At 41.6% G+C, this 21,914-nt stretch overlaps 1 protein-coding gene across 1 annotated transcript; it reads right to left on the reverse strand.

The window, feature by feature from the left end:
- On the reverse strand, positions 1–18,000 carry SLC18B1 (solute carrier family 18 member B1). The gene is made up of 14 exons (XM_037393036.1): positions 17,854–18,000; positions 17,217–17,356; positions 16,014–16,109; positions 14,256–14,329; positions 13,336–13,483; positions 10,360–10,516; positions 8,721–8,857; positions 6,974–7,075; positions 5,897–5,988; positions 4,604–4,699; positions 3,724–3,798; positions 2,192–2,285; positions 2,048–2,094; positions 1–554 (listed from the first exon to the last, which is right to left on the reverse strand). The coding sequence occupies exons 1-14, from the start codon at positions 17,897–17,899 to the stop codon at positions 482–484; spliced, it is 1,377 nt and encodes a 458-aa protein (XP_037248933.1). The 5' UTR covers positions 17,900–18,000; the 3' UTR covers positions 1–481.
- Between the last annotated feature and the right edge of the window lie 3,914 nt (positions 18,001–21,914).

Genomic DNA, 21,914 nt, shown 5'->3' on the forward strand with positions numbered 1-21,914 from the left:
TTAGGAAAAAAGTTGCTTTATTGAAAACAATATTGTGCTTAATGCTTTGTAATTTCAAATTCTGTTTCAACATTTTATGTTATCAGTTTAAGTATTACAAGATACTGAACTTTCTTTAAAAAAATACAGAAAATCATGGTAGCAAAATAGTAGCTTTACCCAAGAATAATGCACAGCAGGCTCAAGTATAGAAACAAGACATTTGAAAACGTATCTCTTCACGTACAGTGGCGCACTGTATATGGAACACAATTAAACAGGCTGACATCTGAGGGTTACTCATCACTTCGGCCAATCCACGGAGGACTTCCAAAAGAAAGACAGTCAGTGTTTAGTGTTTCAAAACAGTAATGCAGCTACAACTAAACCACAACTGGTTGTTCATTAAGGGATCACGTACCCCAGCTCCAGAATAATGAAACACTCATCTCAACACTAGGTTAAACCACAATAGTAAACAGAGAATTGAAAGTATATCTGGCTATGTTTCACTGCCCATCAGATGAGTTCTTTCTTCATTATTACCAGCAGGATTTTGCAGGCTGGAACTGGAACTGTTTGCACAAGGAAAAGAACAGGAGGGAAGAAACAGGTTTAATATTCTCCAGATACTTCTATGCAATATCAACGTTACAGCAAAAAAGCCACACATTACATTGAAATAGCTACATGGATCACTGGATTTGGTTCCCCACTATTGTGCAGAACCATGTACTATTGCTTTTATGGCTATCTTTTCACAGAATGGTTTGGGTTGGAAGGCACCTTTAGAAGACATCTAGTCCAACCTCCCCTGCAATAATTGGGGACATCTTCAACTAGATCAGGTTGCTCAAAACCCCATTCCACCTGACCTTAAATGTTTCCAGGGACGGGGTTATCTACCACCTCTCTGAGAAACTTGTTCCAGTGTTTCACCACTCTCATAAAAAATTTCTTCCTCATGTCTAGTATGAATCTATCCTCTCTTAGTTTTAAAACCATTACTCCTTGTCCTATCACAACAGGCCCTACTAAAAAGTCTGTCCCCATCTTTCTTATAGGACCTCTTCAAGTACTGAAAGGCTGCAATAAGGTCTTCCTGGAGCCTTCTATTCTCCGGGCTAAACAATCCCAACTCTCAGCCTCTCCTCGTAGAAGAGGTGCTCCATCCCTCTGATCTAGTTCTCCTCTAGACTCTCTCCAACAGGTCCATGTCTTTCCTGTGCTGAGGGTCCCAGAGCTGGATGCAGCACTCCAGGTAGGATCTCACCAGAGCAGAGGGCCAGAATCACCTCCCCTGACCCTGCTGGCCATGCTTCTTTTGATGCGGCCCAGGATATGTTTGGCCTTCTGGGCTGTCAGTGCACCTTGCTGGTTCATGTCCAGCTTTTCATCCACTGGTACCTTCCAGGTTATTCTCAGCAGGGCTGCTCTCAATCCATTCATCCCTCAGCCTCTATTGATACTGGGGGTTTCCCTGACCCAGGTGCAGGACCTTGCACTTGGCCTTGTTGAACCTCAGGAGGTTCACACAGGCCCACTTCTTCAGCTTGTCGAGGTCCCTCTGAATGGTACCCTGTCCCTCAGGCACGTCAATTACCACCACTCAGCTTGGTGTCGCCTGCAAATCTGATGAGGATACACTCAATCCTACTGTTGTTGGTGGTGAAGGTATTAAACAGTACCGGTCCCAATACTGACCCCTGAGGGACACCACTCATCAGTGATCTCCACCCAGAGACACTGAGCCATTGACCACTACTCTCTGGACGCAACCATCCAACCACTTCAAGATCACAGACACCCTCCTAGAGGAACCATCAGTGGAGTTTGCTCGTCAATGCTACAGTCCTGTTGCTTGTGTAGAACAGGCATTGCCTGGTTTAGGTCTCTGTTCAGGTCAGTAGGGATTTAGGAAAGGATACAGACAAAGTATTTAAGCAGTGTTTTTAATGCTCATCTTGTCAATTATCAGATTGGTAGAGAGTAAAAACTGGAAGCACAGCTTTCAAAGGCTTGCTTCATATGGCTACAAGCAAAGTAAAGAATAAATATCTCAGCATACCTGCTTCTTGTTGCCTCAGTGATATAGAATATTCCAGTTGCAAGACCCTTTGAGGAAACAGTCAGTTACAATTGTAATAATAACCTTATGCAATAGCTCATAATTGCAATAGATATAAAAAGCAAAAAATGTGTAATTACTTACACTTAACAGTGCCCATCCTCCTTGGATGGCTGAGGCCCATTCAAAACCCAGCTTCTCATTTAGAAATCCTCCCAAAGTAGGACCTGCAAATGCCCTGCCACAAATCAAAATGAGGTATTGGTATCCCAAACAGAAAGGATAACACATTCTCAGAGAACTTTTTTATGGCATTTTGTGGCCTCCCACCATTGATTCTCTCTCCTTTGTCAACAAAAAGATTGTCTTCTACAGACCTAACTTTCCTATAATCCACAATAAGTATTAATGCTTTGTTTGCCATGGCCCCAACAAACCTGTTTAGTTACCTCCTCAGCTGGAAATAGGATCCACATCAGAAAGCTGAATGCACTCTCTTCTGTATCTGGAACACCTTAGAGGCCCCATTACGAACCATGTTCTAACAGGGCATCTACACCAATCAATTCTATCATAAAAGAAATTTAAACTCCCATCCCTTCCCTCAAAATGTAAACCTTCCAAACTTCAAGACAAAAGACTGATGGATATAGACAGGTGGGGAGACACACTGTGACAGACGCAGTCACTGCAAGGTTGAGCTGTGTGTAACTGCCCTGCACCTTCATGCCTGTCTGAAGAATGCCATGAAAGGTTATGCAGCTGCTGTCACTTTATGAATGGTCTTACACGATACAGTCTCTTGCTATAGAAAGGGACAAAACTCTGTAAAACTCGAGAGACTTCCTGGAAGCAAGTCACATAAAGCCAAGCTTGGTAACAGCATAAAGCTGCGCTTTGGTAACTTTATACTACTTAGATCTGTACTGAACCCTATGCCAAATGAACAGGGCAGCTAGAACTTCAGTTAGCTTGGAAAAAATGATGCAAGTTTGTACCACTGAAACTCGCCTGCAGCCACAGAGGACTACAAGGCCAAATAAAAAAAAATCCTGAAAGTGGCTGTCAACAGGGGGACTGTCACTTCCCACTGAGTGACAACTCTGAAGAGTCACTCAGCCAGTAGCACCTTCCACTCATTTCTGTGATGACCACTGGGTAAAACACACAGATGCACAAACACAGACTTTAAATAATGGCTGAAAGAGAAAAGGAGATTCTACCTTATGCTATTCCAGACACAAGGAGGAAATGTGGAAAATGAAAAAGGAAGAACAGAATTAGTCGGGAGCAGATACCTTCTAGCCCATCCCATGTGGATGGACTTAGCTTAGTAAAAAATTAATAGTCCACCTCTCCCTGTATTAAGCATTAAATACTTCAGTGACAACAAAAATGACCACACAGAAGTGCAAGCTAACATCCACTTAATCACTGAAGTGTTTTGATATGCAGGGCAATACATTTCAGGGAAGATAAGTTCAGAGTCCATTTCCTTTGTTGGGTAAAAAGCTTTGTTTTAATATGTCCACCAGGCATCTGTTTAGCAAGAATCTTTTGAATCAAGGTCAACACAATGACTGCAGTGCAAGACTTCTGGTTGTAACGCATCAGGCTTTCATGTGACAGTAGCATAAAACAACCAAATGCTTACAAAAAGGTGACTGTGTACCTACCCAAGGGACCACATGGCATTGAAAAGCCCAGACACCAGTCCCAGCACACTCAGACCTTCTTCAAATCCATTCTCACTGCAGAAAGACAGACCAGTTAGAGTAGTACATTATTGTGTCTCAGTCTATAGCCTTCCCTTATATAGTTTTTTCCCTCCTTTTAATTTACATACAACATAAATAGTTAACAAGCAAAAGTTTACAGTGGAATCATATCTGTTTACCCAGTACTTTCTTCTTTGCTGCCTCTCTGGAGGACTGCAGTGCCACTACTCATCTCTGATGTCTTTCAAGTAAGACTCCTAACATCACACCATCACTTAATCCCCATGTTTCATATGGCAAGTGTAAAACAGTGACGGGTGACTTAAGACAGAAAGACCTTGTTCCAAAAGGAACATATTAACTAGAGTAAACCAAGACCCTTCTAGGTCGTTACTGCCAAGCCACATCACAGGCTGTGCACTCTAAGCAAGTATGACTCCTGTAGGTGCAGCTACTAAAGACAATGCAGTGACAATGCAGTCTGAAAATCCAGTGAAAACTGTTATTAATTGTCCTCAGAAGCTGAAATAAATCCTATGTATATGAAACCACGCGCAGGTCACCCCATGCTATGAGACCCAAAGTCTGATGGACTTCAGTGTGTTCACAGTACTGAGGTACACATTTAGAAAATTACATTTGGAGTATAATGACCGGGGTTCTCAGTCAAAAAACAACTAAGACAAAAGAGTAGTGGAAGCATTTAAATGTTACTGCTTTTGCCTCAAAAACGGCGGTAATAGCCATGCCAAAATTCTACTTCATATCCACCCCTGAAAATTAGTTGCAGTTTCCTACTGTCGGTAACATGAAAGACCTGTTGGACCCAGTTACTTACTATGCACAGTGCAGTATCTCTGGAAACACTGGAATAGCGCTCATGCCAAGGGAAAAGCCAATCAAAACCAGCACTAGCACAAACATCCACAGCTGACTGAAAAAAAAAGAGGCATTTAAAAGAAGTTAGCTGCTGAAGACTCTTTTCAAGTAAGGACCCCATCTGACTGAAGGCTGTTGTATCAGCTCTCCGTGACTGACCAGAAAACTAGGTTTCTTAAAGCCAAAAAGAATTCTAATTTAACTGAAAGCTATGACTTGAAAAATACAATTCTATGCTTAAAAAAAGACTTTGTAAAATAATTTGAAAATCGTGTGCTCAAATTATTTCCTTATCACATGCAGTTAATTTTAAGAGGAGCACAGAGAGAAGAGGTAGACAGATGAGCTTAACTCGGCAATACCTATGTCCAAGCTCCAGGCTTGGTTTGTTGCACAAGTGAAGGATTTTGCACCTAAAATTGTGTAGCCTAATATATTATAATGAAACAGACTTAGTTAAAGAAAATAATGATGAAGATTTTACTGATTTCTTTTTCTCACCAGCTCTAACATATTACCTCACCAGTTTCAAATGTATGATCTTCTTTAAAAATTAGAAGTCTAGGAGGAAGTTGAATAATTCTGCACATTAGCAAGCCTATCATCATCTTTAACAGAGTACATAACCTAAGATAAAAGGACTGTATAGCTGTTTTGAAAACATACTAGAGTGGTTTGCTCTGAATTAACTTGAGAGATATGGTAATGCAGTGTTCAGGTGCAACAGACGTTGTCTTTACTTAGCTAGCTGAAAACAAAGCATTAATAATCATAATGCGTAATTCATGCATAATCCGGCATTTTCCTCAGTAAGCTATATACAAAGAGAGGAAAAATCAATACTGCTGCACAGCCATGCAAATAAAACCCAGAGTTAAGAAATACTGATGAAATAGAGAAAATTGAAAAATAAGGCCAAAAAAAGAACTTTGTTTTGCTGCACTAGAAATGCTACAGAATTGAGAAGAAACAAAAATAAAAAGCAGCGCTCTTCCCACCACTCACATTAATGTGAGCAAACACAGTAACAGTAAAAAGCAAAGGAAAAGGATCTGTTTTACAAAGCTGTAAAATTTCCATTTTCAGACGCTTCCACTGCTTTACATTTGTATTCACATGTTAGAAGTTAAAAAATTCTGTTTCATGGTCAGAGGTGCTAATTATAGATCTGTGAATATACATGATATGGTCATGACAGCTATCACAAAAAAATCACATAAGGGGACAGGCTGAAGAAGCGGCAGTTCTGTACCTTTCAATGTGCAGTATAGGAGCAGGTCCTAACATGAAAAAGCACAGTGCTGTCATTAAACCCCCAGATACCAGCAGCCACTTCCTGAGGTACTGTGAATGAAAAGGAAGAGGTATGTATTTTAAAGACATGAATTTATAATGTAACTATTTTGCCTTTCCTAATACCGCTCTTCTAAATCTTCATCTCCTGAAAAGTACAACTCCCGTAGAGACCATCATTACTCACAAACTGGGAATTCACAATTTCTCTGCCAGTTCTGAACACCATCAAGAAATACTGAATTCATGTTTCCTTACCACCAGTGCAATCACTGGCAGCAGCGGCTTAATACAGTGATTTCTTTAGGATACTGAGTAATGGTGCTTCCCTATTAACAACGTATTTTAGGTCTTACTCTTCCTTAGTATAAGAAATATCATGTAGCATTGCATATAATTCTCATGTACAAAGGCCATTGTTAGTCTGTGTCAGGAAAAAACTGTCAGAAAAATGGCACTGTCCTTCACACACAGCATTCAAAGTGTAGGTTTCCTTGATCAATTAATTAGTGGTGGCTGTCAACCAGGCCATTTGAAGTGTATTACTGTTAAAGTCTCTCTGAGGTGCATTTAAGAGCTAAAGAACCACAGCCAGTGTGCTGTTCTAATTTGGATATTACATTTTTAAAGAAACAAAGTCAATACATCTAACTAGAACATCTTTACTCCTCTTCTCAAAAGCTGATAACGTTAGATGTGGTCAATAGCACGTGTAACTGGGATGTATTTTCCCACTCTGTATTCCATATTGGCTGGAAATAGCTTGGGCTTAGTCCACTGGAAAAGCTCAACACATTTCAACTACATGACACTTGTCCAATATCCTTTACTATTTTGGACATTCTTGTATTACCTGGACCTTGCAAAAAGAGACCTTCAAGTTGACAGTGTTCGGTGTATGTGCAAGGACCTGAAAGACAGATCTCCTTACAGTACCAGGCCTATATCCACCACTTCAATATGGGAAGTTGTCCAGTTTTAACCAAATGCACAGACTGCTTTACTAACCCTGTACAAACAGTAGGGTAGTACTCACTGGCAGTTTGTCACTTAGGAGTCCAAGGAGGGGAGAAGACAGGGAGTACGAGAGTGCTAAACCAAGGAATACCAAGCCCACATAACCAGCTGGGAGTTTGAACTATGGAAAGACAGACAACAAAAAACAAAACATCAAACCATATATGCTATGTCCGTTAAAGGACAATCCAAGAATCATATTTTAGGTCAAAATACTGAAATACATGATTTTAAGTATTTTACTTATACCATACAGAGGCTATTTAAGTATTCATCAGCAGAACTCCAGTTTACTTCCACTTCTAAGCATGGAGTGAAAACTCTGGGCACAACTGTACTCAGATAAAGCCTAAATAATCTCAGGTGGAAACACTATGGGATGTCCCTACACCAGCACACTGGATTCTACCATTAGTATCTGGCACATTTGAAACAGATACTTCAGACACTGAAATTTAGATGGATTTAGTCTTTACCTCTCCAATCTTCAATTTTATTTCCATTTAAAAAAGCATAAATACTGTAGTCATCCACTGCTAATCAGTGGATCTTAAAAGTAAGTAGTGCCACAAAACACAATGCTAGCTTTTCAACAAAAGGAGGATTTTTATGAGAATGAATAAGAGGCTTTTTGCAGATAACCTGAGGTCTACATTTTCCTAAGGCAGAGTCAAATTTCTGTATTGAAACAAAACGTGTAATGAACCAAAAGCATACCAGTTTCTCAAATGAGTGCCTTAACTATCAGGCAGAAGGTATTCCAAGATGTTCCATGTGGCACGGACTACATAAATATTCACTATTTCCTTGCCATATGCCATACACTGCCTAGAAGGCTACAGCCCTTCAACAGCAAGTATCTGTTAGCACAGAGCAGAGGGAAAGCAGAAGAGCCACCTAAGTGCACAATATTCTACAGTGGGATAATTACAGATCCCTCCTGGGTGACGGAAGGTGTGCGTTCACACCTCCAATGATGGAAGACATCAGCACTAAGCCTCCTTCACCCTGGATGAGTGCTTTAAGTATTGGACTAAACAGACAAAAAGTAGGAGCACAACCACCTGTGAAATGCTATTCCCTGGAAAAACAATTAATAAACAAACGACTCAAAAAGCATTGCTTAATTACACACAGTTATAGAATCTTAATCTGTTTACTTCAAAATCATTACCTTAAACACCATGGGGAAAATAAAATTAGGTAGGAAACAAATCAATAAATATTAAAATATGTAAAAAATAAATAAATGAAATGGCATTTGCCTTTTTAATGAGTGAAGAAGTCAGTTAAATTAAAACTACTAAATTTAAACTACATTTTGGCATTGTTGTAGGAGAACGCGGAGCTGTGACATCACGTCCATGAAAACAATGTCCGTATCAAGAGATACAACGCTGTCAGTGACTGTTGCAGTTTTACAGAATTTGCTTTCAGAAAGGAGGAAAGAGTCCCTTGTTCACAAAACCAGCTGCCATGCCCTGTGTGGAGAAGGTACTCTGCAGCTGAAAGCCAATTAAGTGGAAAAAGCGTATTTTTAAAGGCCTTACATTTCCTCAAAGTTACTGAGACCCAGTGACAACAGATGGTGTCTACGGAAACCGTAGTTTGTCAGTACTGTGAAAAAAATGTCATTTGGAAACCAGTTAATGAAAGTGGTGTAATTGGATAAGGCTTAATTTTGTTTAGGATATTTAAACCACATTTATAACCAGTTATTTACTATTTAGCAGGTAAAGACTTCCCTGCGTGTTAACAGGACTTACCTTTTTTAGGATAAATAGAGACATCGTGGGATCCAAAAAGCCCAAGCATGCACTTAGAGAAAATATAATAAGACAGAGCAGTAAGACTTTCGGCAGAAGAATGAGTTTCCAAAAGGAGTCCTTGCTAGGGACTGAATCTGTTTTAAGAGAAGGGGGGCAGGGGGGAAGTGCATTATTTTCAGCAGCATAAGCTCATGATTGAAATTCTGCTTTAGAAATCACTATTATTTGCTTTTTCTAGTCCAATTACTCTTGTTATTGAACAAATGAAAGTCAATAGTAGACTATTATGCACTATATTATTTTTGTTAAAAAAACCCAAATTTGATAGGTGAATAAAAGAAGAAAAGTACACAATTTAGATTACAACATTGCAAATCCCCAACCTGAAAGAAACAAAAGTATGTACTATTCCAATTATGTGAAAAAACAGTTATTTCTCCACTAGCCTTTATACAATGAAAATCTCATGGATCTGTCTCAACTTAAAACATGCACACACGCATGAACTGCTCATATCCAGAGAAGCATGTTTTGGAAGTAAAATAAAAAGATCACTATTTATCAGTTGAGATCTGTCTGAATTTTTAAGCAACTAGTCATTCAGGTTTCCTACACATTCAATTTGTACTCCAGACAGGAAGCTTCTTTCAGGTGTCATGGTTAGGTGTCATTTCCAAGTCAGGCTCCCCTCCTGATGCTGTTGGTACCTTAACAGTAGAATGTGGTCTCAAAGTATACATAGAACTAAAAGTTCATTCATTAGCATCCACCAGCTCAGAGCTAATATTTATTCAATGTAGTCTCTAAATCGGCTAGGAACATCATGACTCCAGACAATTTCAAAGCTTGGGGAGGTGGAGGGGAAGCCAGCAGTAGCAGCACATGGTTAACCACTGGAAGTTTCTTCTAAAAGCTACTATATATGATGTTACTCTCCAAGGGTTTCATATTTAAGAGGAAAAAAGGTTTTTGAAAATAAGTTACTAGGGTTTTTTTCTAGAAAAGACTAACAGAACTGTAACCTTGCAAATATCTTGTGTGAAGATTTATCTTTACGCTAGCTTTCCCTCCAAGCAGGTCCATCTAAAATTTAATCAAATTTATTTGACCGCCAGTACTTCAGTTAAACCCCTCATTTATTAACTTTAATGCTGTTTCCTCTTAATCAGAACCTGCATTATTCAGTACAAAAAACCCCAACCACCTTTTGTTCTCTCTGTAATTCTGTTTTATCCTTCAGATATGTCAAGTTCTCTTGTTTTAGGCAAAACCTATCTCCAGCTTTTTTTCAACTAGCTGCAATGACAAACTGATACTAAGCAGACACAACTGATCCCTTTATAAGCCCTGAAGCTAACAAGACAAAAGAAAACAAAAATATATCTCAGTTCAATTCCACACAGAGTTCTTAGTATTTGCAGAGATGGGCATGAGGTGTTGGATTCATTCCAGGCCATCTGCACACATTAATTTAGAGTAACATTAAAACATGGGACTGATCAAGATCACAAGTTAATTCAGCTGGAGCTTTGCCCTCCAAGTTGGACCAGACTCCAGAAGCTGGTATTTTTTTAAAGGACAGTTAAATATATGCGAAATTAAGGTGACTTAAGGAGACAGGAGGAAGGATGCTTACCGTATTTTGATAATATGCACATATTCACAGGCACCAAGACCAACACTACGCATCCCAGTGTAATGAAAGGAACCTCGTAACCAAACGATTGATACAAAAAGCCACCTAAAGGCGGACCCAGCACCAGTCCAAGTCCTGTAAAAATTTCAAGGCTGCCCTAAAGGATTAAAAAGAAAATGAAAAGATAAAGAGCTGGGAAACTCCAACATAACAATAAAAAGCAAGCCATTTACTGAGGTGCAGCACAGCATAGGCCAGTGAAAAGAAAAAAGGCACTGCATCACTACAGGGGATAACTGCCGGTAGTGACCTTCACAAAGTGGGATAGCAAAAGGAATTTCAGTTGCCTGCATGAACAACCATCACTTCTTTTGCTTCGCTTCAGGCAACCACCTGTACTGCAGTGTTAGCCACTCTGCTGTCACCTAACAGATCTCAGTCCTAAGGGAAGACATGCTAGGAAAGTATTTGTTGGACAACTCAAGCTGAAGTGATCATCTCTGCCACCTGCTGTCACACTTTAGCCTGAGGGGGAGGACCCAAACAAGCCTGCCTGGATGGGTCATCATCGCATGCGAAGAGCTGCATGTGCCAAGTTAAAGCTTTCTCTCTATAACTGACAAATGGTAGGGAATGACAGGGAAATTGCAACGAGAATAACTCAGATTACTTTGGCTATAATTTAATAATTATATCAATTTAATAAATTTAAACACTTAAATCTTGTGTTACAACACTATAATCACCACTGTTAACATCTGCCCCAACACTTGATTAATCAACACTCAAACCAGCACTAACAGCTGATGGTAATAATTGCTTACAATTAACATTTTGCTAACTTCTGGGACGCAGATATAGTATAGGGATTCATTCCCATCTTTAGTTTTACTGATACAAGTCACAGTGGCTAAGTGGCCCAAAAGCAGGTACAGTCAGCAATAGCCAAGTTCTTCACTCTAGGTCAGCCCAGGGTCACAGCCTTTCCTTTCCTAGGAAGGGAAATAACTAGTAGTAAGATATGACTAGCAAGTCTTCAAAATTTCTGGATAGATTTGAGACATTTTGGTAAACTTCAGCACATGGAACGCCCATGAGTTAACCGCATCCAAATAATGCTTTTACTTGTGTTGCTCATCAAACATACATTAAAAATATTTATGATTGGTGAGACTTCAATTCAAATCAGGCTGTACACCATTTAGCCCTTCTAAGTTAATGAACTATTGGGGGGCAGGGGGAGGCTGCGTCATTGCATTATTACAGATCGAGAAGAACAAGGCAAACCTGATACTGTAAGAAAAGTAATATCGCTTGTGTTCTGAAGTCCATACCTCCTCCAACAGCGGGATGGATCATGTTGACAAATGCTGAATTCCCCTCTCCAACAAGGCTGATTATGTCTACATTTAATAACTTCCCCATACATTCTCTAGGGTACCCAATGGGTAAAAGGTGGGCCAAAAACTGGTACCAAAAGGGTAAGGAGAGGGAAAGTGCTTTTCAGTATCTAGCACTATTAAGATGGGCAATGGAAAGCAAGGCTAAAAACACCTCTTCCATTCCTTCAGGTCATATGATTTTACCCTAAGATGCACCTTGCTTCCACTAATCAGCTCTGTCTTCTGCCTCCTGCCTCTGCAGCCACCATGAGCAGAGCTCACAGTAACAAGAACTCTCCATCATGTCTATTTAAGGACAGTAAGTCTACATGAATGAATTTGAAGAGGGTTTACTCGCATGCAGAACAAGATATTAGTATAAAATATAGCAAACAGATCAACATTTAAAAGAGATCTGTCTTCTGATAGACCCTTTCTAGATTTTAAACATAGGTAGCTGCCAAACCATAGCAGTGTAGCATTTCTGATGGTGGTCTTGAGGTGATCTTCATTATCACATACCATTTTCAGCTATGCATCGTGTTTATTGTGCTGCCACCACAGAATTTCATTTATTTTAAAGTCTGATTATAAGACAGATAACTAAGTCCCTTTAAGTCAGAATTACTTGATGGACTGATATAAATTACATCTTTAAATTTACAAACAGGAAACTTTAACTTTATTGACTGAATAAATCCAAAACACCCTTACAATATGTAACCTGCTTTCCAAAGAAACTGCCAGCTCCTCACTGTTCATACAATTTACTAGTTTTTGCTAGTTATGAGGTCATATTCTTATAGACATTTATTTATTTATACAGTAACTATACAGCTTAACAACAATATTAATAAAAGCATCGACCTTTCTGATTTTATTAAATGTTCTGAAGGGCGTTCTAACATTTGTTCACTCATTAAAATTTAAACCAGTTATTTCTGTCAGTCTGTATTTGAATTGAAACTATAATTTATTGAAAAAGAGAAACAGAAAGCAGCATTTTATTAAATACAAAACTTTTTTCCCTGGCACCACAAAAATTGACTAAATAAGGATATCTCCGGCTGAAATTAATCATTGATGACCAGAAACAGTGCCCTCCAGATTTCCAGTTCTAGCTCTCCTCTATGTCTCCTCTATGTATTTCTCATAGAGAAATACATCACTTTTATCAATAGATTAAAAAAATGAAATCAAAATTGTTTCCAGTTTTGCATCTTTCAGTCATTTAAATCAATACTATTTGAATGAATTAATCAAATTTCTTGAATATATCCACATTGATTCTTAAAATCCATGTAGAAGTAGTCACTAAAAGCTGTATTAGTGTTTTGATAGTCTGATTTCAATTGAAGAGATAACTACTGCCGTCAATGGTCAGCTGTCTTCAAAACATAGGCAACTAATACACACTGCTTGCTTTATACTTCTAAATTTGTTCTAGGATTGTGATTCTAGACTACAAACATTACATCACAATTTCAAATACGCCTGCGCGAGACAGCAGGTTTTCTCCTCCCAGTTTTAGGCTGCCTACTGGCAATTTATCGTTTTGCGGGTATTCAGCTTTAACACAGGTTTTTGCACTTACCAGGACAGTAGCTATATTATTGGGAAATGCTTTTGCAAGGATTGAAAATGATGCTGTCATTGCTGCTGCAAAACCTACTGCGTCCATAGCTCTTACTAAAAAGCACAAACCAATGAATATAGGTCCACTTGGCACCTTGTCCAGCATTCTGAAAAAAAAGAATCATGCTCAGTAAATGGAGATCTCTCAAGATGCAACAAGTCATCTATTAAAGGCCCTGGAGCATCACCTCTTACTCATTAAAGGACACAGTTACAAGACACTCTATGCTTTCTATTGCCACATCTTTTTGAATCTTACCAGTGAAGTCACTCAAACTTTACCAAAATATTTCTGGCAGCTTTCTCCTTTTCCCCTTTCTTTGGTGGTGAAAAAAGTATGAAAAACCTAACCTGTAAAAAACTCCAGTGCCATCTTCTGTGCTATTTCATAGCTTTCCCAAGCAATTGTGCAAGGAGACAGATGCAATGAGTTACAACTACCTATTAAGAGCTTCCTTCACTGTTAATAAAACTTTTATTTTGCTAAGATTAGTGTCTTGGCCTCTCTGTCTGCCAGGCAAAGCTTCTCATTTGCACTCAATATTTTTAAGAAAAGAATAATTAAAACATCATGCATAAATAGTTCCCTTATTGCTGCACTTAGACAGACTTGCTGTTCATGAACTATAGTAGTTACTTTAATACATAGAACCTTCCTCCTTTGCTCTCAAAGTAATAAACAGGCTTTGAAACCTTCTGAAAGGCAGAAGTGTTTGTTCTGCTTTACAAAGGATAGATAAAAAAGATGCAAAAAGTTAGGTAACCTAACCAACACCCAGAAGATGCCCAAGAGTTTCCAGTTTTGTTTTGTGTCCACCTTTGCACATGAATGAAAACGATAAGACGACATATGCAACAAACCCAACAAAAACTACTCACCCAAACAGAATGGTCACACATCCTGAAACAAACATCCCTGCCACAAACATGAATTTTGCTCCAATATGTGTAAGCTGTAAATTAAACACCATTTTTACATGTCATTATTTCAAGTCTAGATCAAAAATCTTTCAAAGTAAGTTACTGTTAAGAAATCAAAACGTTATGGGCAGTTCATAGCATATGTAACTAAAAGATCTGGAGACACTGCTCCTGACAGTGTGCCTTCATGCAATACAGAACCTAAAAATATTCTGAACGGTTAAGTGACTTAACCCAGTTCAGTAAGACAATGGTGCAGTTAACTATTTCACAGCAGTGCGCTGCACCTTCTGCAGAGCAGCAGGTTACAGCAGCATTCCTCATTATAAACAAACAGAAAATAATACATTCCCCCTCCAGCACTGTCAGTGATGCCAAGTCAGCAATACCTGTCACATACATGGCTAAGGAGAGTCATTGGAAGCTGATTTTAAAGCAAATTTATCACAACCTTTAATAGCACAAAGGTTTAGCATAGGAAGGACAGTAGCTTCAGGCTTCCCCATTCCTTACCAGGGAAAGGACCCCTCCTTCCTTCATTTCAGACTCCACCACCAGGGTGAAGGACAAGAGGCACTGCCATAAAGCTAACTCAATCCCATAACAAAGTACATCTGAGCTTCCAGTTCCATGCTGTAACTTCCCCTAAGGACAGCAGGTATTTCAGATTCTTTTCTTGTTCAGGCCTGGACAAAGTCCCTGCATTTCAGCCATTATTACTAAAGCCCATATTTTGGCAAGTTCCACTGAAGTCCTCAGGATTTCTGATTGCTGGACTGTCCACCTCTATTGGTGATCACTTCACCTGTCTGCAGTGAGGATGGAGTGCACACCCTCTGCCCTCCAAAGTACTTTGTGAGGGTTGCGACATAGGTAAATGCCGATACAGGCACCGAGATAGAACTTACTGATGGCACTGGTGTGACACCTTTTAAGAGCCACCTCAGCACCAAAGAAAATCATTCACCATGGAGTCAGCAAAGAGACTGCCCAGCCAAAGAAAGAGCAGACCGTGACACTGAAGCAGCCCCAACTCAGGGTATGATCCTGAGCAGCTGTAGCCAAAAATGCATAGACAGCTGTGCTCCAGCATATAAACAAACTGCTATATAATTTATTTGCAATTCCTCCAGCATAAGAAAAATCCTGGATCTGTGGGAAAACTGAAGTCGCAAGAACTAGAGACATTTATGTCATATTGCTGTATAATGAAATATAAGGGGAAACCAAATTAAGCAGCAGAGAGTCATAACAGGAGGAAATGTTAAGGAAAAAAAGACAACATACCATAAACGTAGGAGTGCAGCTAACTGGAAAAAAACCAAAACCAAACCAAAACACATTAAGAACATTGCCAAAGACAAACAGAATATGTAAGTAAGTGCAATAAATAAAATGAGGGGTGGGGGAAAGGAGGTAATAGGTGAATTGATCAGCAGATTACTCTGAAGCAAACAGAACAATTAACCAGAGAAACAAAACATCTGCATGTCTGCCACCCTATGTTACCCTCAAGAACTGTAGAAGAGTAATTTTTAAGTCGTACTGACAAGACGTAGATCAGCTTCAGACTGGCTGGCCAGGCTGCAGTTACTGTAGACACAGGCCTGCAGGACTGTTACTGAAGAGACATCTCTTTTCTCAGCCTTAGAGAACTATTTTCACATACCAACCTGCATCATCACAGAAATAAGTTACAGCTTCTATTCAACTTACATAATTTCCCAAGATTAAAGAAGTCCAGAAATTGACCAAAGCAAAACATCCAAAAATCAGGCCAACAATGGTGTTACTGGCACCTTTTTTTTCTGCCTGTAAAAAAGATCACAGCTATGTAAAGACAGAGGCAAATCTGTGAGATGAGTAACACTCATGTCTTGTACATTTGAATTTTTTTAATTCTCTGTTAGTGCAGTTAGAAAGCAATTTCCTTTCTCAAAGGTATTAGGGGCTCATAAGGTAACAACACAGCAATTTAAAGACACGTTGCACTTCTATTTAAGCTATATGTAATCAAGGGAAAAGCAACATTCATTCCTCAATGAATGGAAACACTGTGCTGTTTGCTGAACTACTGAACAGGTAACCAGACTTTATACAGGTGGCTTCAGCTGGTGTGCAATGGAGCTAACTACAAAGCTTTGATCCCTGCCATGTGAGAGGGCAGTGAACAGAGGTATCCGTTATCTTCACTGTTATCACGCCTCCCTCTAACAAGCACCAGGCAAATTTTCGACTTAAGCAACTGGCAAAGTACACTTACTTAGGTACAAGCAGTATATAGAAATATTCAGAGTAAAAATAATTTTAACATTTCTTTGTTAATACTTGGGAACAACTTGGTCATGAGAGAAATGGACTTCTGCTGCAAAGATGGCATGACCATTTTTTTCACCCTATGTTTAAACATTGTATTCACTCAACATAAGCAGAGATTATTTTTTTTCCCCTCCAGTTGCTAGGTCAGGAAGTTTAAGGCAGTGAACGATGGCCCCGTATGAATTAACAGAGAGGTAGCCACAAATAAAAAGTCCTTGAGTGGCTACACACTGAAATGCAAGTCAGGACATGGACAGAGTTTTAATCTCAGCTCTACTACCAAACTGCTATGCAACACTGGGCAAAAAACTTTCACTTCTCCAAGCATCCATTTCAATTTCTATCCTTTATTATTAGTTTGCTGTCTCCTCCACAGCCGCAGGGAAGATTAAATTAATCCATGGGCAGAAGCCAGGTCACCTTTATATACACTCTAATCTATTTCAGCCAGCATCAGGCTACCACTACGAATTCCGACAAATGAAACATCTAACTCGGAGCTTACAGCCAGCCATAAAGGTCCCATGGTGTTAAAGATCTTTTTAAAAGTTTCAACATGCAAAATACACTAAAGAATAGCTGGCTAAATTGTTTGTTTACCTCTGCAGGGAAAAAGGGTCCAAGGATTGAATAGCATATCATTGAACTGAAGTTTATAGAAGCAGTTGCAACCATTGTAAACAGCTGTTCCCTGGTAAACCTTCTTGATTCCTCGGCAAGTGCTTCTGGCACGTCACGTACTTCAAATACAAAAGAAAAAGGGGGAAAAAATATACGCTGATAGAGGGAAACACAGTTTGTAGACCGGGTTTGAAAACTACGATCCGCACACAGAAGTTGTACCTCCCGGCTCCGGGGAACTCAGCGCCGCCGTGCCACTCGCTTTCCCCACGCAGGAGCGCAGGCTCCGCCGTACCGGCAGCACCCCCCTCCCCGGGCGGCGCAGCCCGCAGCCGCCCCTCGGCCCCCCGCAGGCACGGGCTGTGGCGGGGCTGCCCCGGCCCCGCGCCCGCCGGCGGCGCGAGCCGCAGCTCTCGGGGCCGCCGCGCTGGGCACGGCGGGGCTCAGCCCGCGCAGGACCGAGCCCGACGCCCGCACGCCGCTCCCTGCCCCAGCGCGGGCTCCCGGCGCTGCGGAGCGGCCCGGCCCGGGCAGGCAGAGCCTGCGGCGCCGCAGCCGCCCCCCGGCCCCGGTCGTGCCGCCGGCGGAGAAACGCGGGGCGCCCCTCGCTTCCCACCTGGGGGCTGCGCGCTCCCCGCGCCGTCCGCCGCCCGGCTGCCCATGGGGAAGGCGCGGAGCGGTGCGGTGCCTCCCCGGAGCCGCGTCTGGCAGCGGCCGCGGGCTCGCAGCGCCCTGGGGCCAACGCCAGCCCCGGCGCCCCGGCCGCCGCCACAGAGCATGCTCGGGCCGCGGGCGCGGCCTGCTGCGCCCCACGCCCCGCCGGGAGCCGGGGGGCAGCCGCCGCGGGGTGCCCGGGCCGCAGCCGGGGGCGCTCGGCGGGTGCCGGTCCGGGCGGGGAAAAACCCTGGGCGCCAGCGGGCGCCGGAAGCACCCTGCGGGCTCCCCGGTCTGGCTCGGGGCAGTCGTGAGGGCTTCCCTGGGACTGGCAGACCAAGCAAAACCGCTGATCACCTACACAGCCCCTAGCGAGTTGCAGGATCCATTAAAATTAACAGAGGAGCTGAACGACAACGTTACCACAAGAATTAACAGCTACAAACTGGCCAGGAGTGATTTCATCCTGGAGATGAGCAAGTGGTGATGGAGTCTGATGAAAGCTTAGAAATAACTAGATTAACTGGATATGGAAAAACTGAGAATAATTAAAACTCTCATTGTATGTACAAAGAGGAGCTTCACAGGATGACTTTGCAAATTAGGCCCTTTGTACTGATAAGGTGGACCTGGGATGCTCTGTGTGCTGGTAAGAAGACACTGGTATGCGAACATCTGTGCCTTGAGATTGGAAAACTGGATCTGTCCTGGCTTTTGGTTTGGAAGAAACTCCAGACATGACTGAGTCTGTGGAAAGAGTGAAGGTGAAAAGTTCAGACTGAGGGAGACTGACTACTAAGCCTTCATCCTCAACGACCCCCGCCAGGAGACAGTGCGCAAGCGCAAATGGGAGGAGACTTAGGTTAATGACTTCTAGGTAGACTAATTATCCTAACCCAACCTATTCTCGGGCATCTATTGAATATGTATTAATGTATACTTTAAATCACACGTGCACAAAGAAGTCAGGGCAGCAGGTGCTTTTGGAATTATCCACCCTGATGCCCACCGATGAATTAGACATACCTGCTTTATAACCTATCCTGAGTTATAAAGTTTAATTCCGCACATCAAATCAACGCATTTTGCATGAATTCTCATCTGGAAGAAAGTGAGGAAGGAGATGAGGAATGAGCTGGGGACCTCTTCCAAATGTAATAAAGGACAGACCACCTGTTGCTTGAAAGGAAAACCCAGTCATTACTTCTTCAAAAGCACTATTTTAACTAGGCCATCAGTATTCCATCTAGTCACAAGTTATAGTATTAAGATGCATAATGAGGACATTTCAGAGCAAATGTTGTCGTGTACCTAACTTCAGAATCCCACACTCCATGTGACAGGAAAATGCAGAATTACTGTCTCATCACAAGATTAGGAAACTTTAAAACTAGTTAGCAGCCACAAGGAACAAGAGCCACACGTTCCTTTGCTGAAGCCTACTTTGACAATGTATTGTTGTGGCACATATTATCACAGAATGGTGAGGGTTGAAAGGCACCTCTGAGACCATCTGGTCCAACCCCCTGCTACAGCAGGTTGCACAGGGCCACATCCAGGTGGGTTTTGAATGTCTCCAGAAAAGGATACTCCATGACCTCTCTGGGCAGTCCTGTTCCAGGGCTCTGTCACCTTCCTCCTCTTTAGGTGGAGCTTCCTGCACTGCTGTTTGTGCCTGTTGCCCCTTGTCCTGTCGCTGGGCACCGCTGAAAAGAGCCCAGCCCTGTCCTCTTGACACTTGCCCTTAAGATATTTGTATGCATTGATAAGGTCCCCTCTCAGTCTTCTCTTCCCCAGGCTAAACAGGCCCAGCTCTCTCATCATAAGGGACATGTTCCAGTCCCCTCACCATCTTTGTGGCCCTCCGCTGGACCCTCTCCAGTAGTTCCCTGTCTCTCTTGAACTGGGGACCCCAGAACTGGATACAGTACTCCAGTATTATTGCTGTGAAGTTGAAAAATCCCTAAGAACTACTTTTATTGTTTCCTGTCTGCCACCAGAAAAAGACATAAACATAAAGCCTTTTCATAGATACTGCCCCTTGAGCAGCCTTAACCCCCTCTCCCCAAAAAGAGGAAGAGTACTTGCAAGTCATCCTGACTTCGCAAAAGGGTAATAAGAAAAAGGTGATATATACAAAGCATGGCACACAAATAGAGCAAATAAGAAACTTTTAGAGAGAGATTAAAATTGTGAGAGAATAAAGCTTTCATTTGGTGGCTAGGTGAAATAGTTTTCACTCCAAGTACTTGCTCTTCTCAGTGTAGACACCCCCTCAACAGATTCCAACTACTTTCAAAACCCAGTCCTCCTCTCATTACATGCGAGTAATGAGTAATTCAATAAAGCTTATGGAGTCGGATTTCCACAAAGTCAGTGTGTGCAGTAGAAGGCTGAAGCATGGAAAGTAGCAGTGATGCACCGTGATCAGCATAAGCTATGGCTCAAATAATGAAACAGGGCTATGAACTCCCTATGCGTGCATACCGTTTGCTTATGCACTGCTCATTATTGCCAGAAGAAACTGGTCAAGGGAACATTTTTGTTAATTCTTCATAAGCTAGCGTCATGGTTTAACCGCAGCCAGCAACTAAGCACCAGCCAGTCACTTGCTCAGTCCCTCCCAGTGGAATGGGGCAGATAATCAGGAGAGTACAAGTGAGACAACTTATGAGTTTAACAGGTAAAGCAAAAGCCATGTGCAACTGCCTTTATAATTTACTTCACCACTTCCCATCGGCAGGCAGGGGTTCAGCCATCTCCAGGAAAGCAGGGTTCTACCACATGTACCAGTTACTTGGGAAGACAAACACCGTGACTCTAAACATCCTCCCTTCCTCCTTATTCCTCCAGCTTCATATGCTGAGCATGACGCCATACGGTATGGGATACCCCCTTGGTCAGCTGGGGCCAGCTGCCCCGGCTGTGCCCCCTCCCAACTTCTTGTGCACCCCCAGCCTCCTCGCTGGTGGGGTGGGGTGAGGAGCAGAAAAGGCCCTGGCTGAGTAAGCACTGCTCAGCAACAACTGAAACATCCCTGTATTATCCACGGTTTCCAGCACAAACCCAAAACACAGCCCCATACCAGCTACCATGAAGAAAGTTAACTCCATCCCAGCCAAGACCAGCACAGCTATAAATATTTGTTGACCTTTGAACTGGGACTTGTTACCAGCTTCTCGCAACACTTTTTCAAGTCTAACAAAAATAATTCTTTTTAAGCATACAAGCCTTTCTTGTTTATTTCATGTCTTCAGCAACTTTAAAATAATGTATCTTTCCTTTCAGATCCCAAATCATATGTAGAATTCAAGCCTTGGAACACTAGTCCTCTATAAATACTACAAATAAAGTCTACATCCCTTGTTCACGTCCACAAGACAAAAATATATTAAGAAAAACTGCTTTAAGAACAGCTTCCTTTGTGGACATCCAGGACGTTCTGAAATGCTCAGCACATGGGGGAATACATATCCCTTATTATTGTTCTGTGTATTTGTAGAGATCTTAGAAATACTTGCTCATTACAATCCAGAAATCACTTAGCCACTGCTTATTTGCATCCTATTTGTTGGAAGAAGGGTTTGCTGGAGTCAAGAAGATGCTCAATATGAGTTATGCATCTTGCTCAACTTTATTAGTTTCTAACGCTACTTATATAGAACTGATACACATGCATATTCGTAAAGCAGAAATAAAATTGGTTAATAGTCTCTAAAACGTGCGCGGTTCTCACACCCCTAATTATCATGACTAAGATAAGCATTCTATCCATGTAGCTAATTGTGTTGCTGTGCTTCAGCCTTGTAGTTTGTTACTCCCTATTTTCCCATACCGGTCCCTATCTTTCTTGGCCCTGCACCTGCTTTCCCAGCAGCTGTAGCTTGTTACAGCCACGGCCTGTTGGCACAGCATAATTACTTGGTCTCAGGATTCAAGAATAGCTCAAGGCTACCTTTCTTGTTAACTTCAGCACAGCAACTTCAGTACAATTCTGATTACAGGCCTATGCTAATACCACGC

The sequence above is a fragment of the Falco rusticolus genome, chromosome 6, assembly GCF_015220075.1.
Source record: "Falco rusticolus isolate bFalRus1 chromosome 6, bFalRus1.pri, whole genome shotgun sequence".
Classification (NCBI taxonomy): domain Eukaryota; kingdom Metazoa; phylum Chordata; class Aves; order Falconiformes; family Falconidae; genus Falco; species Falco rusticolus.